The 17,789-nt window shown below is 41.3% G+C and overlaps 1 protein-coding gene across 1 annotated transcript; it reads right to left on the minus strand.

Moving 5' to 3' along the window:
* Positions 1-15,305: 15,305 nt before the first annotated feature.
* On the minus strand, positions 15,306-17,368 carry LOC134615261 (vomeronasal type-2 receptor 26-like). Its single transcript, XM_063459749.1, has 2 exons — positions 17,222-17,368; positions 15,306-16,181 (listed from the first exon to the last, which is right to left on the minus strand). Exons 1-2 carry the CDS (start codon positions 17,366-17,368, stop codon positions 15,306-15,308), a joined length of 1,023 nt encoding a protein of 340 aa, XP_063315819.1.
* Between the last annotated feature and the right edge of the window lie 421 nt (positions 17,369-17,789).

Here is a 17,789-nt window from a genome sequence, read left to right on the forward strand (position 1 = left end):
ACAGAGGGTTGTAGTCAATGGAGTATATTCGAAGCTTGGGCTTGTCACCAGTGGGGTACCTCAGGGATCTGTACTTGGACCCATTCTCTTTAATATTTTTATTAGTGATATTGCAGAAGGTCTTGATGGTAAGGTGTGTCTTTTTGCGGATGATACTAAGATATGTAACAGGGTTGATGTTCCAGGAGGGATAAGCCAAATGGCAAATGATTTAGGTAAACTAGAAAAATGGTCAGAGTTGTGGCAACTGACATTTAATGTGGATAAGTGCAAGATAATGCATCTTGGACGTAAAAACCCAAGGGCAGAGTACAGAATATTTGATAGAGTCCTAACCTCAACATCTGAGGAAAGGGATTTAGGGGTGATTATTTCTGAGGACTTAAAGGTAGGCAGACAATGTAATAGAGCAGCAGGAAATGCTAGCAGAATGCTTGGTTGTATAGGGAGAGGTATTAGCAGTAGAAAGAGGGAAGTGCTCATGCCATTGTACAGAACACTGGTGAGACCTCACTTGGAGTACTGTACACAGTACTGGAGACCATATCTTCAGAAGGATATTGATACCTTAGAGAGAGTTCAAAGAAGGGCTACTAAACTGGTTCATGGATTGCAGGATAAAACTTACCAGGAAAGGTTAAAGGATCTTAACATGTCTTCCAGCTGAAGTGGTAGAGGTTAACACAGTAAAGGAGTTTAAGCATGCGTGGGATAGGCATAAGGCTATCCTAACTATAAGATAATGCCAGGGACTAATGAAAGTATTTAGAAAACTGGGCAGACTAGATGGGCCGAATGGTTCTTATCTGCCGTCACATTCTATGTTTCTATGTTTCTATGTTTCTATGTTTGAGCGTAAGAAGCCAATGTCACCAAGTCACCCCCTTGCCCAGCGTCTGACAGCTGGCTTGTCCGAACTATTAGCCCGCCAGCTTTTACCATACAATCTGGTTGAGTCTGAGGCTTTCAAAAAATTTGTAGCTATTGGGACACCGCAGTGGAAGGTACCCGGCCGGAATTTCTTTTCACAAAAGGCAATCCCCAACTTGTACTCGATTGTGCAAAAGGAAGTCATGGCATGTCTGGCACACAGTGTTGGGGCAAGGGTCCATCTAACCACTGATACCTGGTCTGCAAAGCATGGTCAGGGCAGGTATATCACCTACACTGCGCATTGGGTAAACCTGCTGACGGCTGACAAGCAAGGAATGCGTGGCATTGCAGAGGAGTTGGTGACACCGCCACGAATTGCAGGCAGTCCTGCTGCCACCTCCTCTACTCCTCCTACTCCATCCTCTTCCATAAACTCCTCGGCTGAGTGCTCTTGTGCTGCTGCGTCCTGCTCCACATCAACGGCACCACCCCAGCTCCCCAGGTACTATTCCACATCCCGGATACGGCAGTGTCACGCCGTCTTGGGTTTGACTTGCTTGAAAGCAGAGAGTCACACCGGACAAGCACTCCTGTCCGCCCTGAACGCACAGGTGGAAAAGTGTCCGACTCCGCAGCAACTGGATATCGGCAAAGTGGTGTGTGACAACAGAAAATATTTGATAGCGGCATTGAAGTTGGGCAAGTTGACACATGTGCCGTGCATGGCACATGTGTGTAATCTGATCGTACAACGCTTTGTGCATAAGTACACAGGCTTACAGGACGTCCTGAAGCAGGCCAGGAAGGTGTGTGGCCATTTCAGGCGTTCCTACACGGCCATGGCTCACTTTGCCGATATCCAGCGGCGAAACAACATGCCAGTGAGGCGCTTGATATGCGACAGCCCTACACGTTGGAATTCAACACTCCTAATGTTCGACCGCCTGCTCCAACAAGAAAAAGCTGTTAATGAATATTTGTATGACCGGGGTGCTAGGACAGCCTCTGGGGAGCTGGGAATTTTTTTGCCATGTTACTGGACGCTCATGCGCAATGCCTGTAGGCTCATGCGTCCTTTTGAGGAGGTGACAAACCTAGTCAGTCGCAACGAAGGCACCATCAGCGACATCATACCATTTGTTTTCTTCCTGGAGCGTGCCCTGCGAAGAGTGCTGGATCAGGCTGTAGATGAGCGTGAAGAGGAAGAGGAAGAGTTGTGGTCACCATCACCACCAGAAACAGCCTTATCAGCATCGCTTGCTGGACCTGCGGCAACGCTGGAAGAGGATTGTGAGGAAGAGGAGTCAGAGGAGGATTGTAGCTTTGAGGAGGAGGAGGAGAAGCAAGACCAAACACAACAGGCATCCCAGGGTGCTCGTTGTCACCTATCTGGTACCCGTGGTGTTGTACGTGGCTGGGGGAAGAACATACCTTCAATGACATCAGTGAGGAGGAGGAACGGGAAATGAGTAGCTCGGCATCCAACCTTGTGCAAATGGGGTCTTTCATGCTGTCCTGCCTGTTGAGGGACCCTCGTATAAAAAGGCTGAAGGAGAACGACCTGTACTGGGTGTCCACGCTACTAGACCCCCGGTATAAGCAGAAAGTGGCGGAAAAGTTACCGAATTACAACAAGTCGAAAAGGATGCAGCATTTGCAAAATAAATTAAAAAGTATGCTTTACACAGCGTATAAGGGTGATGTCACAGCACAACAGGAATCTAACAGGGGGAGAGGTGGAAGTCATCCTCCTCCTCCTCCTCCCACGACCACGCCGGCAAGGACAGGACGCTTTAAAAACGTGTTGTTGATGGAGGACATGCGGACCTTTTTAAGTCCTATGCATCGCCACAGCCCTTCGGGATCCACCCTCAGAGAGATACTCGACCAACAGGTAGCAGACTACCTCGCCTTAACTGCAGATATCGACACTCTGAGGAGCGATGAACCCCTTGACTACTGGGTGTGCAGGCTTGACCTGTGTCCTGAGCTATCCCAATTTGCGATAGAACTTCTGGCCTGCCCCGCTTCAAGTGTCCTGTCAGAAAGGACGTTCAGTGCAGCAGGAGGTATTGTCACTGAGAAGAGAAGTTGCCTAGGTCAAAAAAGTCTAGATTACCTCACCTTTATTAAGATGAATGAGGGATGGATCCCGAAGGGACTGACACTGGGCGATACATTCGATTAAAAAAGGCCTGATGAGATGAGCTGCCTTGGGCTAAAAATGTTCCACACCCTGCTGTATTTTAGCTCTGAATGACGTTTGACTTGCGTGACTTATCCGCCACCAACTAGGGTTCAAGCCGCCATGTTTTAGGGCACTTTCTGCCTGTGAAACATAAATTTTTCTGGCCGCTGCTACAGCAGCGGCTGCAACAATACCACATTTTTCAGGCATGTGTACATGCTTAATTTTTAGGCCCACTGGTGCAGCACTGTGGCTTCAAACACCAAACCAAAAAAAAATCCTCCAAGATGGCACCAATATACCAGTGGTCTAAGCATCTTCCCACCTTGGCCTAAAAAGGGGAGGTGATTCAACAATTAAAAATATCTGCCATTTACACGTCCACTGATAGGAGACGCGGAAGGTATTAAACTGATATGAACAATACTAAACTCACCACTCCTATCTGGTGGCACATTAGCTTGCCCGCGCAGTGCCCCAAATTTCAAGTAAGAGGACCGACCAAGCATCTTCTTCCATCTCCCTGTTACATAAATCAATGCCATATCCATAGAAATTGTAGAGAATATCAAGGATAGTTTTACAGGGCCAAATCATGTCGCCTGTTGAAAGAGGTGACCTTGCTCGGGTCCCAGGTGTGCGGTTCCTAAAATGGCTGCCATATACATGTCCTCTGATAGGAGACGCGGAAGGTATTAAACTGATATGAACAATACTAAACTCACCACTCCTATCTGGTGGCACATTAGCTTGCCCGCGCAGTGCCCCAAATTTCAAGTAAGAGGACTGACCAAGCATCTTCTTCCATCTCCCTGTTACATAAATCAATGCCATATCCATAGAAATTGTAGAGAATATCCAGGATAGTTTTACAGGGCCAAATCATGTCGCCTGTTGAAAGAGGTGACCTTGCTCGGTCCCAGGTGTGCGGTTCCTAAAATGGCTGCCATATGATAGGAGACGCGGAAGGTATTAAACTGATATGAACATTTACTAAACTCACCACTCCGAGTGCTGTTATTTATTTAATTTTTTTGTGGTGAGGCTTTACAGGACAGAGTGCTTCTCCACGGGACATGTTAACTCACGGGCAGCTGGCTCATCAAGGAACCAGAGCAACCTTGCTCGGGTCCCAGGTGTGTGGTTCCTAAAATGGCTGCCATATACACGTCCACTGATAGGAGACGCGGAAGGTATTAAACTGATATGAACAATACTCCACTCCTATCAGTAGGTCCGTCCCATTGTGATTTATGCCCCCCACCCACCGCGCAGGGATGGGGGCCGGGGGGGAGGAAAGTAGGCCCCCCCACTGTGATTTATGGCCCCCACCCACCGCGCAGGGGTGGGGGCCGAGGGGGGGAGGACAGTAGGTCCCCCATTGTGATTTATGGCCACCACCCACCGCGCAGGGGTTGGGGAGGACAGTAGCTCCCCCCAGTGTGTATCATGGGCTTTGAGGACAGGTGTCAATCCATACCTGCCAAGTGACCCTATGTAGGGGTAACAGTCCCTATTCTGCTCTGTGTCAGTGTGTATCATGGTCTCTGTGGACGGGGAACAGTCTCTATTCTGCTCTGTGTCAGTGTGTATCATGGACTCTGTGGACAGGGAACAGTCTCTATTCTGCTCTGTGTCAGTGTGTATCATGGTCTCTGTGGACGGGGAACAGTCTCTATTCTGCTCTGTGTCAGTGTGTATCATGGACTCTGTGGACAGGGAACAGTCTCTATTCTGCTCTGTGTCAGTGTGTATCAGGGGCTTTGAGGACAGGTGTCAATCCATACCTGCCAAGTGACCCTATGTAGGGGGAACAGTCCCTATTCTGCTCTGTGTCAGTGTGTATCATGGTCTCTGTGGACGGGGAACAGTCTCTATTCTGCTCTGTGCCAGTGTGTATCATGGTCTCTGTGGACGGTGAACAGTCTCTATTCTGCTCTGTGTCAGTGTGTATCATGGTCTCTGTGGACAGGGAACAGTCTCTATTCTGCTCTGTGTCAGTGTGTATCAGGGGCTTTGAGGACAGGTGTCAATCCATACCTGCCAAGTGACCCTATGTAGGGGGGGCAGTCTCTATTCTGCTCTGTGTCAGTGTGTATCATGGTCTCTGTGGACGGGGAACAGTCTCTATTCTGCTCTGTGTCAGTGTGTATCAGGGGTTTTGAGGACAGGTGTCAATCCATATCTGCCAAGTGACCCTATGTAGGGGGAACAGTCCCTATTCTGCTCTGTGTCAGTGTGTATCAGGGGTTTTGAGGACAGGTGTCAATCCATATCTGCCAAGTGACCCTATGTAGGAGGAACAGTCCCTATTCTGCTCTGTGTCAGTGTGTATCAGGGGTTTTGAGGACAGGTGTCAATCCATATCTGCCAAGTGACCCTATGTAGGGGGAACAGTCCCTATTCTGCTCTGTGTCAGTGTGTATCATGGTCTCTGTGGACGGGGAACAGTCTCTATTCTGCTCTGTGTCAGTGTGTATCATGGACTCTGTGGACAGGGAACAGTCTCTATTCTGCTCTGTGTCAGTGTGTATCATGGTCTCTGTGGACGGGGAACAGTCTCTATTCTGCTCTGTGTCAGTGTGTATCATGGACTCTGTGGACAGGGAACAGTCTCTATTCTGCTCTGTGTCAGTGTGTATCAGGGGCTTTGAGGACAGGTGTCAATCCATACCTGCCAAGTGACCCTATGTAGGGGGAACAGTCCCTATTCTGCTCTGTGTCAGTGTGTATCATGGTCTCTGTGGACGGGGAACAGTCTCTATTCTGCTCTGTGCCAGTGTGTATCATGGTCTCTGTGGACGGTGAACAGTCTCTATTCTGCTCTGTGTCAGTGTGTATCATGGTCTCTGTGGACAGGGAACAGTCGCTATTCTGCTCTGTGTCAGTGTGTATCAGGGGCTTTGAGGACAGGTGTCAATCCATACCTGCCAAGTGACCCTATGTAGGGGGGGCAGTCTCTATTCTGCTCTGTGTCAGTGTGTATCATGGTCTCTGTGGACGGGGAACAGTCTCTATTCTGCTCTGCTTCAGTGTGTATCAGGGGTTTTGAGGACAGGTGGCAATCCATATCTGCCAAGTGACCCTATGTAGGGGGAACAGTCCCTATTCTGCTCTGTGTCAGTGTGTATCAGGGGTTTTGAGGACAGGTGTCAATCCATATCTGCCAAGTGACCCTATGTAGGAGGAACAGTCCCTATTCTGCTCTGTGTCAGTGTGTATCAGGGGTTTTGAGGACAGGTGTCAATCCATATCTGCCAAGTGACCCTATGTAGGGGGAACAGTCTCTATTCTGCTCTGTGTCAGTGTGTATCAGGGTTCATTAGGATAGGTGTCAATCCATATCTGCCAAGTGACCCTATGTAGGGGGAACAGTCCCTATTCTGCTCTGTGTCAGTGTGTATCAGGGGTTTTGAGGACAGGTGTCAATCCATATCTGCCAAGTGACCCTATGTAGGGGGAACAGTCCCTATTCTGCTCTGTGTCAGTGTGTATCAGGGGTTTTGAGGACAGGTGTCAATCCATATCTGCCAAGTGACCCTATGTAGGGGGAACAGTCTCTATTCTGCTCTGTGTCAGTGTGTATCAGTGATCATTAGGATAGGTGTCAATCCATATCTGCCAAGTGACCCTATGTAGGGGGAACAGTCCCTATTCTGCTCTGTGTCAGTGTGTATCAGGGGTTTTGAGGACAGGTGTCAATCCATATCTGCCAAGTGACCCTATGTAGGAGGAACAGTCCCTATTCTGCTCTGTGTCAGTGTGTATCAGGGGTTTTGAGGACAGGTGTCAATCCATATCTGCCAAGTGACCCTATGTAGGGGGAACAGTCCCTATTCTGCTCTGTGTCAGTGTGTATCAGGGGTTTTGAGGACAGGTGTCAATCCATATCTGCCAAGTGACCCTATGTAGGGGGAACAGTCTCTATTCTGCTCTGTGTCAGTGTGTATCAGTGATCATTAGGATAGGTGTCAATCCATATCTGCCAAGTGACCCTATGTAGGAGGAACAGTCCCTATTCTGCTCTGTGTCAGTGTGTATCAGGGGTTTTGAGGACAGGTGTCAATCCATATCTGCCAAGTGACCCTATGTAGGGGGAACAGTCCCTATTCTGCTCTGTGTCAGTGTGTATCAGGGGTTTTGAGGACAGGTGTCAATCCATATCTGCCAAGTGACCCTATGTAGGGGGAACAGTCTCTATTCTGCTCTGTGTCAGTGTGTATCAGGGATCATTAGGATAGGTGTCAATCCATATCTGCCAAGTGACCATATGTAGGGGGAATAGTCCCTATTCTGCTCTGTGTCAGTGTGTATCAGGGGTTTTGAGGACAGGTGTCAATCCATATCTGCCAAGTGACCCTATGTAGGGGGAACAGTCCCTATTCTGCTCTGTGTCAGTGTGTATCAGGGGTTTTGAGGACAGGTGTCAATCCATATCTGCCAAGTGACCCTATGTAGGGGGAACAGTCTCTATTCTGCTCTGTGTCAGTGTGTATCAGGGATCATTAGGATAGGTGTCAATCCATATCTGCCAAGTGACCCTATGTAGGGGGAACAGTCCCTATTCTGCTCTGTGTCAGTGTGTATCAGGGATTTGACTATCTCTATTCAGATTCAAAAATTACAATTCCAGGAAAAATTTAGCAAACATTTACAAGAACATGTTATGCACATCATAGAAACAACGTGAACCTCTTTAAAGCCACAAACTTAAGACAAAAAATACGTACTCACAATGTGTAAGGGTTTGAAAGAATATTCTGAATCCTTACATGTTTACTTTATCGTTTGTTTGATTTTTGTGAACCATATATAAACTACAAGCAGCGTGAAAACTATAAAAACTCAAGTGGCCATGCTGATCAAATTAAATAGTATGCTTTACACAGCGTATAAGGGTGATGTCACAGTACAACGGGAATCTAACAGGGGAAGAGGTGAAAGTCATCCTCCCCCTCCCACGACCCCGCCATATCTGCCAAGTGACCCTATGTAGGGGTAACAGTCTCTATTCTGCTCTGTGTCAGCGTGTATCATGGTCTCTGAGGACGGGGAACAGTCTCTATTCTGCTCTGTGTCAGTGTGTATCAGGGGCTTTGAGGACAGGTGTCAATGTTAGGTGATTTCTGCCCTTTATGGATTAAAAGCAGACTCTGCATCAACTGTGTAATTTTCCATGGGAGTTTTGCCATGGATCCCCCTCCGGCATGCCACAGTCCAGGTGTTAGTCCCCTTGAAACAACTTTTCCATCACTTTTGTGGCCAGAAAGAGTCCCTGTTGGTTTTAAAATTCGCCTGCCCATTGAAGTCAATGGCGGTTCGCGCGGTTCGCCGGTTCGCGAACATTTGCGGAAGTTCGCGTTCGCCGTTCGCGAACCGAAAATTTCGGGTTCGCGACAACACTAATGAAGCCACAAAGAAGCTGACATGGTTAATAGAAGCAACAATCATTACAGGTTAAAACAGATTGAAATCAGAATCAGATCAGTCTTCAGAGTCACAGCCCCAGTCTGGCAGTTTGAAGCTATCTCAATTTTCACCTAGCCACTGCATATACATATACTATTCCTTGGCCATGGAGATGTTTAAACTACTATATATATTTATATTCTGATGTTGTCCTGAGGAAAGTTCCAGTTGGGAACTGAAATGTTGATGGATTATATTTAATATAGAAATCAACACTAAAGCTATTGAGCGAGAGAAAAGGATAATATTATTCAAGTTGCTGCTTCTGTGCTCTTTCTGTGTTGCTTTCATGATAGCTTCTTACTTCTATCTCACACATTGGTGCTATCAGCCAATAAGGGACCCTGAATAGATAGACAAATGACATGCCTTCTCTCATGGGCAGTTGCCTCTGCTGCCTGAATGGCAGCTCAATGCAAATTCTGGAAATTCCTTCTTAAAGAAGACTAGGTATGTGCAAAACCTGCTAAAATAGGGCAGATTTCAAATCAGACCCATTTCTTTTACTTGCCTAGATGCTCTCAAGAAAGCTTTTCTAAACAGATACCAATGAGGAGCCCTGCAGAACTGAAACCTATCAAATATTTAAAGGGATCTATTTGCAGAATTTGCTTTGGCTTACCAACTTCCTCTCCAGCAAAAGAATCTTAGTGTTTTTAAACTACTATTTTCCCCACATAAAAACTGGTTGGGTGATGCTCCAAGTGCCCCTATGGACAATCTTCCAATGCATGTGAGTATGATGAGTCAGGGAATTAGAAAAGGAGAGTGTAGAGAGGAGAGACAGACATTTTCTCTGGCAGACAGAGTACACTTGCCTCCTGTATCTTGTCCACCTTCTAAAGGTCCTTCTGTATCTTCTGTAGAATCATCTAATCCATTGGATAAAGTTTAGTCATCAGTTGCAGCTCCTACCATTGGCAACAGTTGCTCACTCTATCAATCTTAGTATCACCAGCACCATTACTACCACTTACACCAATATGACAATCATCAACATCATCAGTACCAGCACCATAACTATTTATAGCTTTAATCAACCAAGTGCTAGTTAACATCACTTGGTAGCGCACAGTCTACCACTACACCAAAGCAAATTTACCTGCATCTTTAACAGATGCATGGCAAAGATTTGAGGGTATTTTATTGCACCAACTAAACACAATTTGGGATCACTATGAGTGCCTTTAAGAAGGCATACTTCCACATTATGAGGCCAAGAAGTGGGTAGGGGCAAGTGGAGAGTCATCTCACTATTGTTAGTATGAAGTAACATCTGCAAAGATACTTTAAATCTTTTTTACTGAGGGGGGACGGAGAACAAGAAAGAGCAGGCAGCAAAGAGAAGTATAAGTAAACCATGTCTACACTGAGTATAGCTTATCTTTTTTTAACACTTCGTAGAAAAAAGTTATTTTTTTTAAATGATTTATTTATTCTATGGCATAAATCAACAGTGCACATTGCAAAACAATCTGACTTATGGGCAATGTGTAATTGTATGGCTGCCAGATTTTAAACACTAAATTTGAAAGCATAAAAGTATCAAAAAGTAACACATACTAATGACAATGTTGTTGCAAGGAACTCTTACGGTATTAATATAATGCTGTTATCTAGTCAATAATATCAGGGGACCCCTAAGGTCTTTTAATAATGTCACAATCAGTTTCTTTAATTAAAAAAAAATCTAATTGATCCAAATTCAGCCGAATAGCAGTTCGGTACAAAATAAATCTAATAAGTCTAATACTGACTTCAAAATATTGTGCAACATCACTGCACATTCAAAATATTGACTTTGTAATGCTACTACCATGATTAGAGCACAATAGGTTTATACTACAGATAACTCAACAGGTTTCCTATTGTGTTTTTACTATCAAACCAAAAAACAATGTTTGAAACATTGTTTTTTGGTTCGTGGGTCCAATAAAAGTTGCCTTTTTTTGGGATACTTTGGAGTGCCTGGATTACTTTCTAAATTTCTACATTTAGGGAATTGTCCACAACAGTTTTAGTGTCCAGGATTCGAATTAGAAGAATGTTGAGAGAATATCTAGGATTCAGCTGTAATTTTAAGACCCACAGGCTAAGGTTAATCCTTTACCCATGCTGTTGACTGTACAACATTGTACAACAATTGTTATCATTTTGTTTCAAGTGTTAAGGGTGATGAATAGAGAGAACAAAGGAACATAATCTGTCCTAATTTAATACTATCTTTAGTAAACTTGACACATAAAATATAACAATGAATAATTATTATTAAAAATGAAGAATAACCTTAGAACACGGGGATACAAGGGGTAGGAAAAAAACATATATATATTTATACAATACAAACGATATTGCTCTAAATAATGAGTACCTTGACTCAGGAGGTGGAAAGTGAAAGAGTTAATGCTGTCCTGGACTCAATTCCCTCAATTCTGTATCTCTCGGTCACCACATCAATTGACGGGAGAAACTTGTTTAGCAAATAACAGACAGACACGAAAGGTGCTTGACAAGTTCTCAATCTGTATTACTGTGAATCGGGCATTTATACAATTTTATTTACATGTGTCATGAGATATGCCATTCAGAATATAAGATTGATTACTTCCTTAAATATCACATGTTATTCTGGCAATGTAAAGATAAGACTTTCTTGAATATGTCTGGATCCTGGGCAAGACATCCTGAGTATTTAGCATTGTCTTACATCCTATAGAATTGTAAGTCTGTCACAGTCAACATATTAGAACATCCTATAGAATTGTATACTAAGCATATTATCACCTTGTCATACATCCTATAAGGAAAAATGTTATTGTCCAAGTCTTGCCACAGTCAGCATATCTATGACGTACGTTAAATTTAGCATACAAAGCAAAAAGTAGTTTAACTGTTTCATATCCCTTCAGTCAGCAATATTGATCATACATCTTATAAAATGATATAAGAGAAATTAACTATCTAATATTCTTTCAGAAAGGAGTATAATAAACGGACACATTCTCCAAATGTAACCTTAAATTGTTAAATGGTATAAACTAGAGATCATAAGAATAGTTCCTTTCCAATAGGGTCTATAACTGGAAACAAGTAACTAGCTACAAGTATATATGTCTGTTACAATTTAGAGAAGGTAAATGTATCCTATAGAGCAAAGTGAAAGAAAAGGGGAAATATCACCTAAATGTGTCATTTTGATAAGACCAAATTTCTGGTGAATTCCTATCTAAAACCTCAGTTAGGAATCAAAAGCAATGAAATCTTGCGTAATAGTGCATATAAATAGTTAGATATAGTTTAAACTTAGGTATCTGAGCTAGGAATTGCATGGGTTAACTAAACGGAAATGTCAGCTGTACTGATCAGTAAGTATAACACATAGAAGCTATATTTAAACTATCTTCACAATAGATACCATTTTCTATGTCACATACTTAACCCCTTAAGGACACATGACATGTGTGACATGTCATGATTCCCTTTTATTCCAGAAGTTTGGTCCTTAAGGGGTTAAACTTAAAGTTCTTTTTTTATTTTAAGCAATTTCAACAACACTTACATTATGTCTGTTTTTTTTTTTTTTTTTACCCTTATTTGATGTAATTTTTGTGCCAAATCTGTATTTACCATCACTCCCTATATAAACCTGAACTAGCCAGGTCAGTTTTTTCCTTACCTCCACTTGAAAAAGCCTTTTAAGGTGAAACACATTGTGGTTTTTATTTGGATATTTTATTATGTATGAATAAAAGTATGTTAGTTACTTCCTGTGCCTCTTTACTCTTTTTTATTCTACATTTTAATTTTGTTTTACTATTTTATTGTATTTTACCTTGCACTGCCTGGCACCTGATTTTATTGCCAGTGAACATCAATTCCAAGTTATATCCTTGGTGGGGAATATTTTCACCGACACCCTATCCATAGAGCAGTTTACCTGCTCTGCAACAAGTGAGTACAATATTCGCTATCTATATTCCTGGTATTTTAAACTATGAGCACTATTTGTCATTTCTTTTTATATTTTATGGTCCTCACACAACTGAGAAGCTATATTCACGTATCCTTTAAAGTGGGGATTGTACCACTGCACGCTATCCATACTGGAGCAAGTTCTAGCTCCATAAAATGTGAGTAGGACCATATCTTATTCATTTTATACTCTCCCTGTTAGAATACACTGCACCATCACCTCCTTTCTTCTTCCACATACGGATCCACTGCTTATCATCTCTGACATGCCCATAGAAGAATCCTGCTTGAACCTCTGGATACCACCGCTGGCTAACTTGCATCCATATTTGAATACTAGTTTTGGGCTTATCCAACCTCTGGACTTTAAAATCTGGACACTTCTGTATATACTATCATATTTTCCCTATTTAAGTTGTTTTCTCTGCACCTTAGGTTATATTACTCTGTGGCGCTACCCCTTCTGTTGTTTTTACTTTTTTACTGTCACCCAAATGGGGAAGAGGGATCCCCACTTCTGGGGTTAGCTGCCTCTCATTAATATTATTTTAACTAGCAGGTGTTCTTAGCACTGTCCCCTTTTTTTTCTATTTCTTATTTCTCAGTAATAGACATTAGTCAAGAGGGACGGGGAGAGATCAGGAGATTTCAGGACAGATAGATTTGCATGTCATCCGCATAGAAATGATATTGGAAGCCAAAGGCGCTAATGTGTTTACCAAGGGAGGCATTGGTAGAATAATTATGAGTCACAAACATTATTTGACCTTTAAATTATAAAGAGCTGTGGACATGATAAACACTGTCACAAAAATAAAACATTCTTTACCATGAAAGGGTTAATCCCATCCAACTTTAACACACCAACCCATTTACACCAAGAAAGCTTTTCATTGGCCCGTATAAAATGTCAATGGACCAATGGGATAATACTTACCCTTATTAATACCGGACCTTTTGAAGTGTCCGTGTTAAAGTCGTGACTTAAATATGAATATTAATTTAATAACTAATATATATTAATTAAGCAACAAATAACAACATTAATATTTTTTAGAGTTCGGTATTATGGTCGAATATATAATAGGAAATACACAAAACATTGTAGTATTAAATGTATATTTAATATAATTATAATAACAATTAAATGCCAGCAGAATGTCAATTTACTACAATAATTACACAATACAAAACTACAACATTACTTACAAAGGCTATAACAGTTGCTAGCTGTTATAATAGATTACTTACACGGCTCCAGCCTGTTTGGCTGGAGCTATACAGTCAGCTACATGTTCAATCAATGCAAGTAAAGGAAAAGAGACTGAAAAGATGTGCTATACTTAATATGAGTAGATAATTTATTTTAATCGAATGTAATTTTTCAAATTAAATTGTTAGTATTTATTACTTTTATTATATAAAGTGTTAATTAACTACTGTTATTTATATATATATATATATATATATATATATATATATATATATATATATATATATATATTATATGTTGTTATGCTTTATTCCCCTTACTAGCACATACCACCATTTTTGTTTTCTAGATCTTTGAGTAAATTTTTGTAGATGGAAAATCTATCTATTTATTTTATATATATTTTTTTTTTTAGTGTGGTCAGTCCAGTGTGTGCAGTGTGTTCCACCTAGTGAAGCATACGAAAATATTCTTTGTAGTAGGAAAAATACAAATGTAGAATTTTGAAAAAAACATAAAATTAAAGATTATTCAAGAATAAAATATATTTCTGGTGTTACTGTTTGTTGATTCAATGAGACATCTGATTGCTATGTTGGAGTTGCAGTTACTTGAATTATGTGTATATTTTTTATACCTTGTGAACAAAAATATTTATACTTGTATTTTTGAGTATTGGGATTCTGTCAAATTAATAGTCTAAAACCTTGTAATCATTTTTTGTCACCTACCCTAATTCATCTTTTAAAAAACAGTGTTCAGAACTACATTTAGACACATACATACAAGTCAATCAAATAATCCAATTTTTTAATCTAGTTTAATTTTAATACAATGACTGGAAAGCCGAGCAAAATTCTCCTAATTGTTAACTTTACATATATGACAGGATAGAGCTGTGACATAACATGGGAGCCACAGAGTCAATATATAATGGAATTTAGTGGAAAAATCTACCCTGGAGTGGAAAATATCGAGAATCGTAATATATTATCACTGTCACGCCATATGAGATAAATCAAATTAGTTTTATTAAATGGATAGGACACATGATCAGTGTAGATCTGTTGTGTTTTTGCAGTTTATTGTTATCAAATCAATGAAAGTTCAAACAAATAAAGTAAATGGGTGGACAGTAAATGAGATGCTAAAGTCCTTTCTCAGGTGAGCTTTGAATTTGAACAAAGTAGGGAATAAGTACCTTCCATTGAGGCAAGGGGAATTGTGATAAATATGAAGACATAATACCACCTGTATAGCCCTTATTCTGCTAAATAATTGTGGAAGAGTTTCAGATTATGTGGGATAGTTGTGTATTAGGCAGGTGAGATCTGGTGACTCAGACTTTGCAGATACAATCTCAGTGAAGCAAGGCAGTGGTAAAAAGGCATAGAGAAAGGGAACTAATGGTAAGTAGATAACAATTCATAATACATGATTTTTAGGATGACTTAAATAACGTTTAGAAGAGATTGTTATATCAGGGCTAGTTAAATAAAGCTGGAGGTGTATGTGCGAAAAGTGGACATTGAATGCCCTTGGTAGAGAAGAATGGACACAGAGATATACTCATTGCAAATGAGAGATGATTTATACCAAAACCACATGTTTTAATACATGTTTCTTTGTATTGATACTAGGCCTTAGCAGAATAAAGAAACACTTTGGGAAGAATATACAGACTAGAATTCCAGCACTAGAAGCTATTATAGCAAAAATCTCAACAATCACAGTGTTTTTCCCCATAACACTCATATAAGCCGGGATAAACGTGATCCACACATTGCAGAAAACCAACATGCTGAAGGTGATGTACTTGGCTTCATTAAAACTATCCGGCAATTTCCTGACCAGGAAAGCGACAATGAAACTCACAGCTGCAAGGAACCCCATGTAACCCAGGACAGTGTAAAAGGCAATGACTGAACCTTCATTGCACTGAATGATGATCTTTCCAGGGTAAGAGTGAGTGTTCATCTCCTGGAAGGGAGGTGCGATACAGAGCCAGCTGATAGATATTATAAGCATAGTAAATGAACCAAAAAACACCACACAGTTGGGTGTTTTGACCCCAACAAATTTTCTCCAATTGCTACTGGGCTTAGTAGCTTTGAAAGCGATGCAAACCATGATCGTCTTGGCCAGAACTGCAGACACGGCTACAGAGAAGATTATTCCAGAAGAGGTGTGACGCAGCATGCAGGTTATATCCACCGGGCGACCAAGGAACAGAAACACACAGAGAAAGCTCAGCATGATGGAAACCAGAAGGATGAAACTGAGATTCCGGTTATTTGCTTTAACGATGGGAGTGTCCCGGAATGAAATAAAGATTCCCAAGATAATGGATGTTACAATAGATAACAATATAGAGAGAGTAGAAAGAATGAAGGCTATAAGATCAGTTTCATAGGATAAATATTCAGTGGATTTCTGAATACATTTTTCTTTTTTCTCATTTGGCCACTGATATTGTGGACATTTTACACACGATTTTCTATCTAAAAGTTAAACGAAAACATAAAAATAGTAAATATAAAACAATGTAAAATTGTATAAAATGTATTGTGAAACATAAGGAACATAGAAGCATAGAAACATAGAAACATAGAAACATAGAATGTGACGGCAGATAAGAACCATTCGGCCCATCTAGTCTGCCCAGTTTTCTAAATACTTTCATTAGTCCCTGGCCTTATCTTATAGTTAGGATAGCCTTATGCCTATCCCATGCATGCTTAAACTCCTTTACTGTGTTAACCTCTACCACTTCAGCTGGAAGGCTATTCCATGCATCCACTACCCTCTCAGTAAAGTAATACTTCCTGATATTATTTTTAAACCTTTGTCCCTCTAATTTAAGACTATGTCCTCTTGTTGTGGTAGTTTTTTTTTCTTTTAAATATAGTCTTCTCCTTTACTGTGTTGATTCCCTTTATGTATTTAAATGTTTCTATCATATCCCCTCTGACTCGTCTTTCCTCCAAGCTATACATGTTAAGATCCTTTAACCTTTCCTTGTACGTTTTATCCTGCAATCCATGAACCAGTTTAGTAGCCCTTCTCTGAACTCTCTCTAAAGTATCGATATCCTTCTGGAGATACGGTCTCCAGTACTGCGTACAATACTCCAATTCAATACAATACATGCAATGCAATATAGACAGGTGAGCACAAGGGAATCCCAAAGGTTTTGTTAACCCGCTTAAAATATGTTTAGTAAAGGCTGAAGGCATTTCACCCATAGACTCTGAGCACTTTCACTACCATAATGAGCTGTAGTGGTTATGGTGCTTAGAATGTCCTTTCTGCTTATTTTAAATATTAAAGTATTTCAACTTACTGCAAAGTGTATGAAGTAATTTGCTTTTAAAATATGAGTTTATGACACAAAGGAAGATAGAGAGAGAATCAAAGGCATGTAGAGATAATAATGTGTTATTACATCAATAAAAACTAATACACATTTATTGGTAACAGGACTACCGGTAAAGAAGATGATGCACCTTCTTGATTGGAAATTTCTCCTTCTGAGCACTGAACACAATCGAAGCAGCAGGTAAATTTTCCTCTCTGTAAAACTCTTCTGTGACCAGGAACACAATCTTCAGAACACCTGGAAATGGGAGTCTAAAATCTCCCAAAGATAACATTAGTAGTTATTTTATAATAAGTCAGTAATGCATGTAATGATAAGAATTAACACTTGTGCCCTTTAGAATGTATATTGAATTAAAGGGACACTATAGTCACCAGATCAACCACAGCATATTGTATTTGTTCTGGTGAGTGTATTCAGTCCCTTCAGGCTTTTTGCTGTAAACACTGTCTTTTCAGAGAAAAAAATTACAGTCTAGGGATACCTTCACCGACGACTCCTCAGATGACTGCTGTAGGTGCTTCCTGGGGCAGTGCTGCACAGTATGACTGACACTCAACTAACTCAGGTACCGACCGACAGGAGGTCAGGTACCTGGTTAGTCTCCCCTTAGGGAGGGAGATATGTGGCGAAAATGACCTCGCCACTGGTTTTTGGAGGGGCCTGTTTGCCAGCCTCCTGCCCAAAGTCTATGG

The sequence above is a fragment of the Pelobates fuscus genome, chromosome 6, assembly GCF_036172605.1.
Source record: "Pelobates fuscus isolate aPelFus1 chromosome 6, aPelFus1.pri, whole genome shotgun sequence".
Classification (NCBI taxonomy): Eukaryota; Metazoa; Chordata; class Amphibia; order Anura; family Pelobatidae; genus Pelobates; species Pelobates fuscus.

Excerpts from the sequence above, each read along its gene's own strand:
- LOC134615261 (XM_063459749.1), bottom strand. The coding sequence starts at position 17,368 with ATGTTATCTTTGGGAGATTTTAGACTCCCATTTCCAGGTGTTCTGAAG. Across the intron at positions 16,182-17,221 it reads AGAAATTTCCAATCAAGAAG|TGGCCAAATGAGAAAAAAGA; the intron begins GTGCATCATCTT and ends CCACAATATCAG.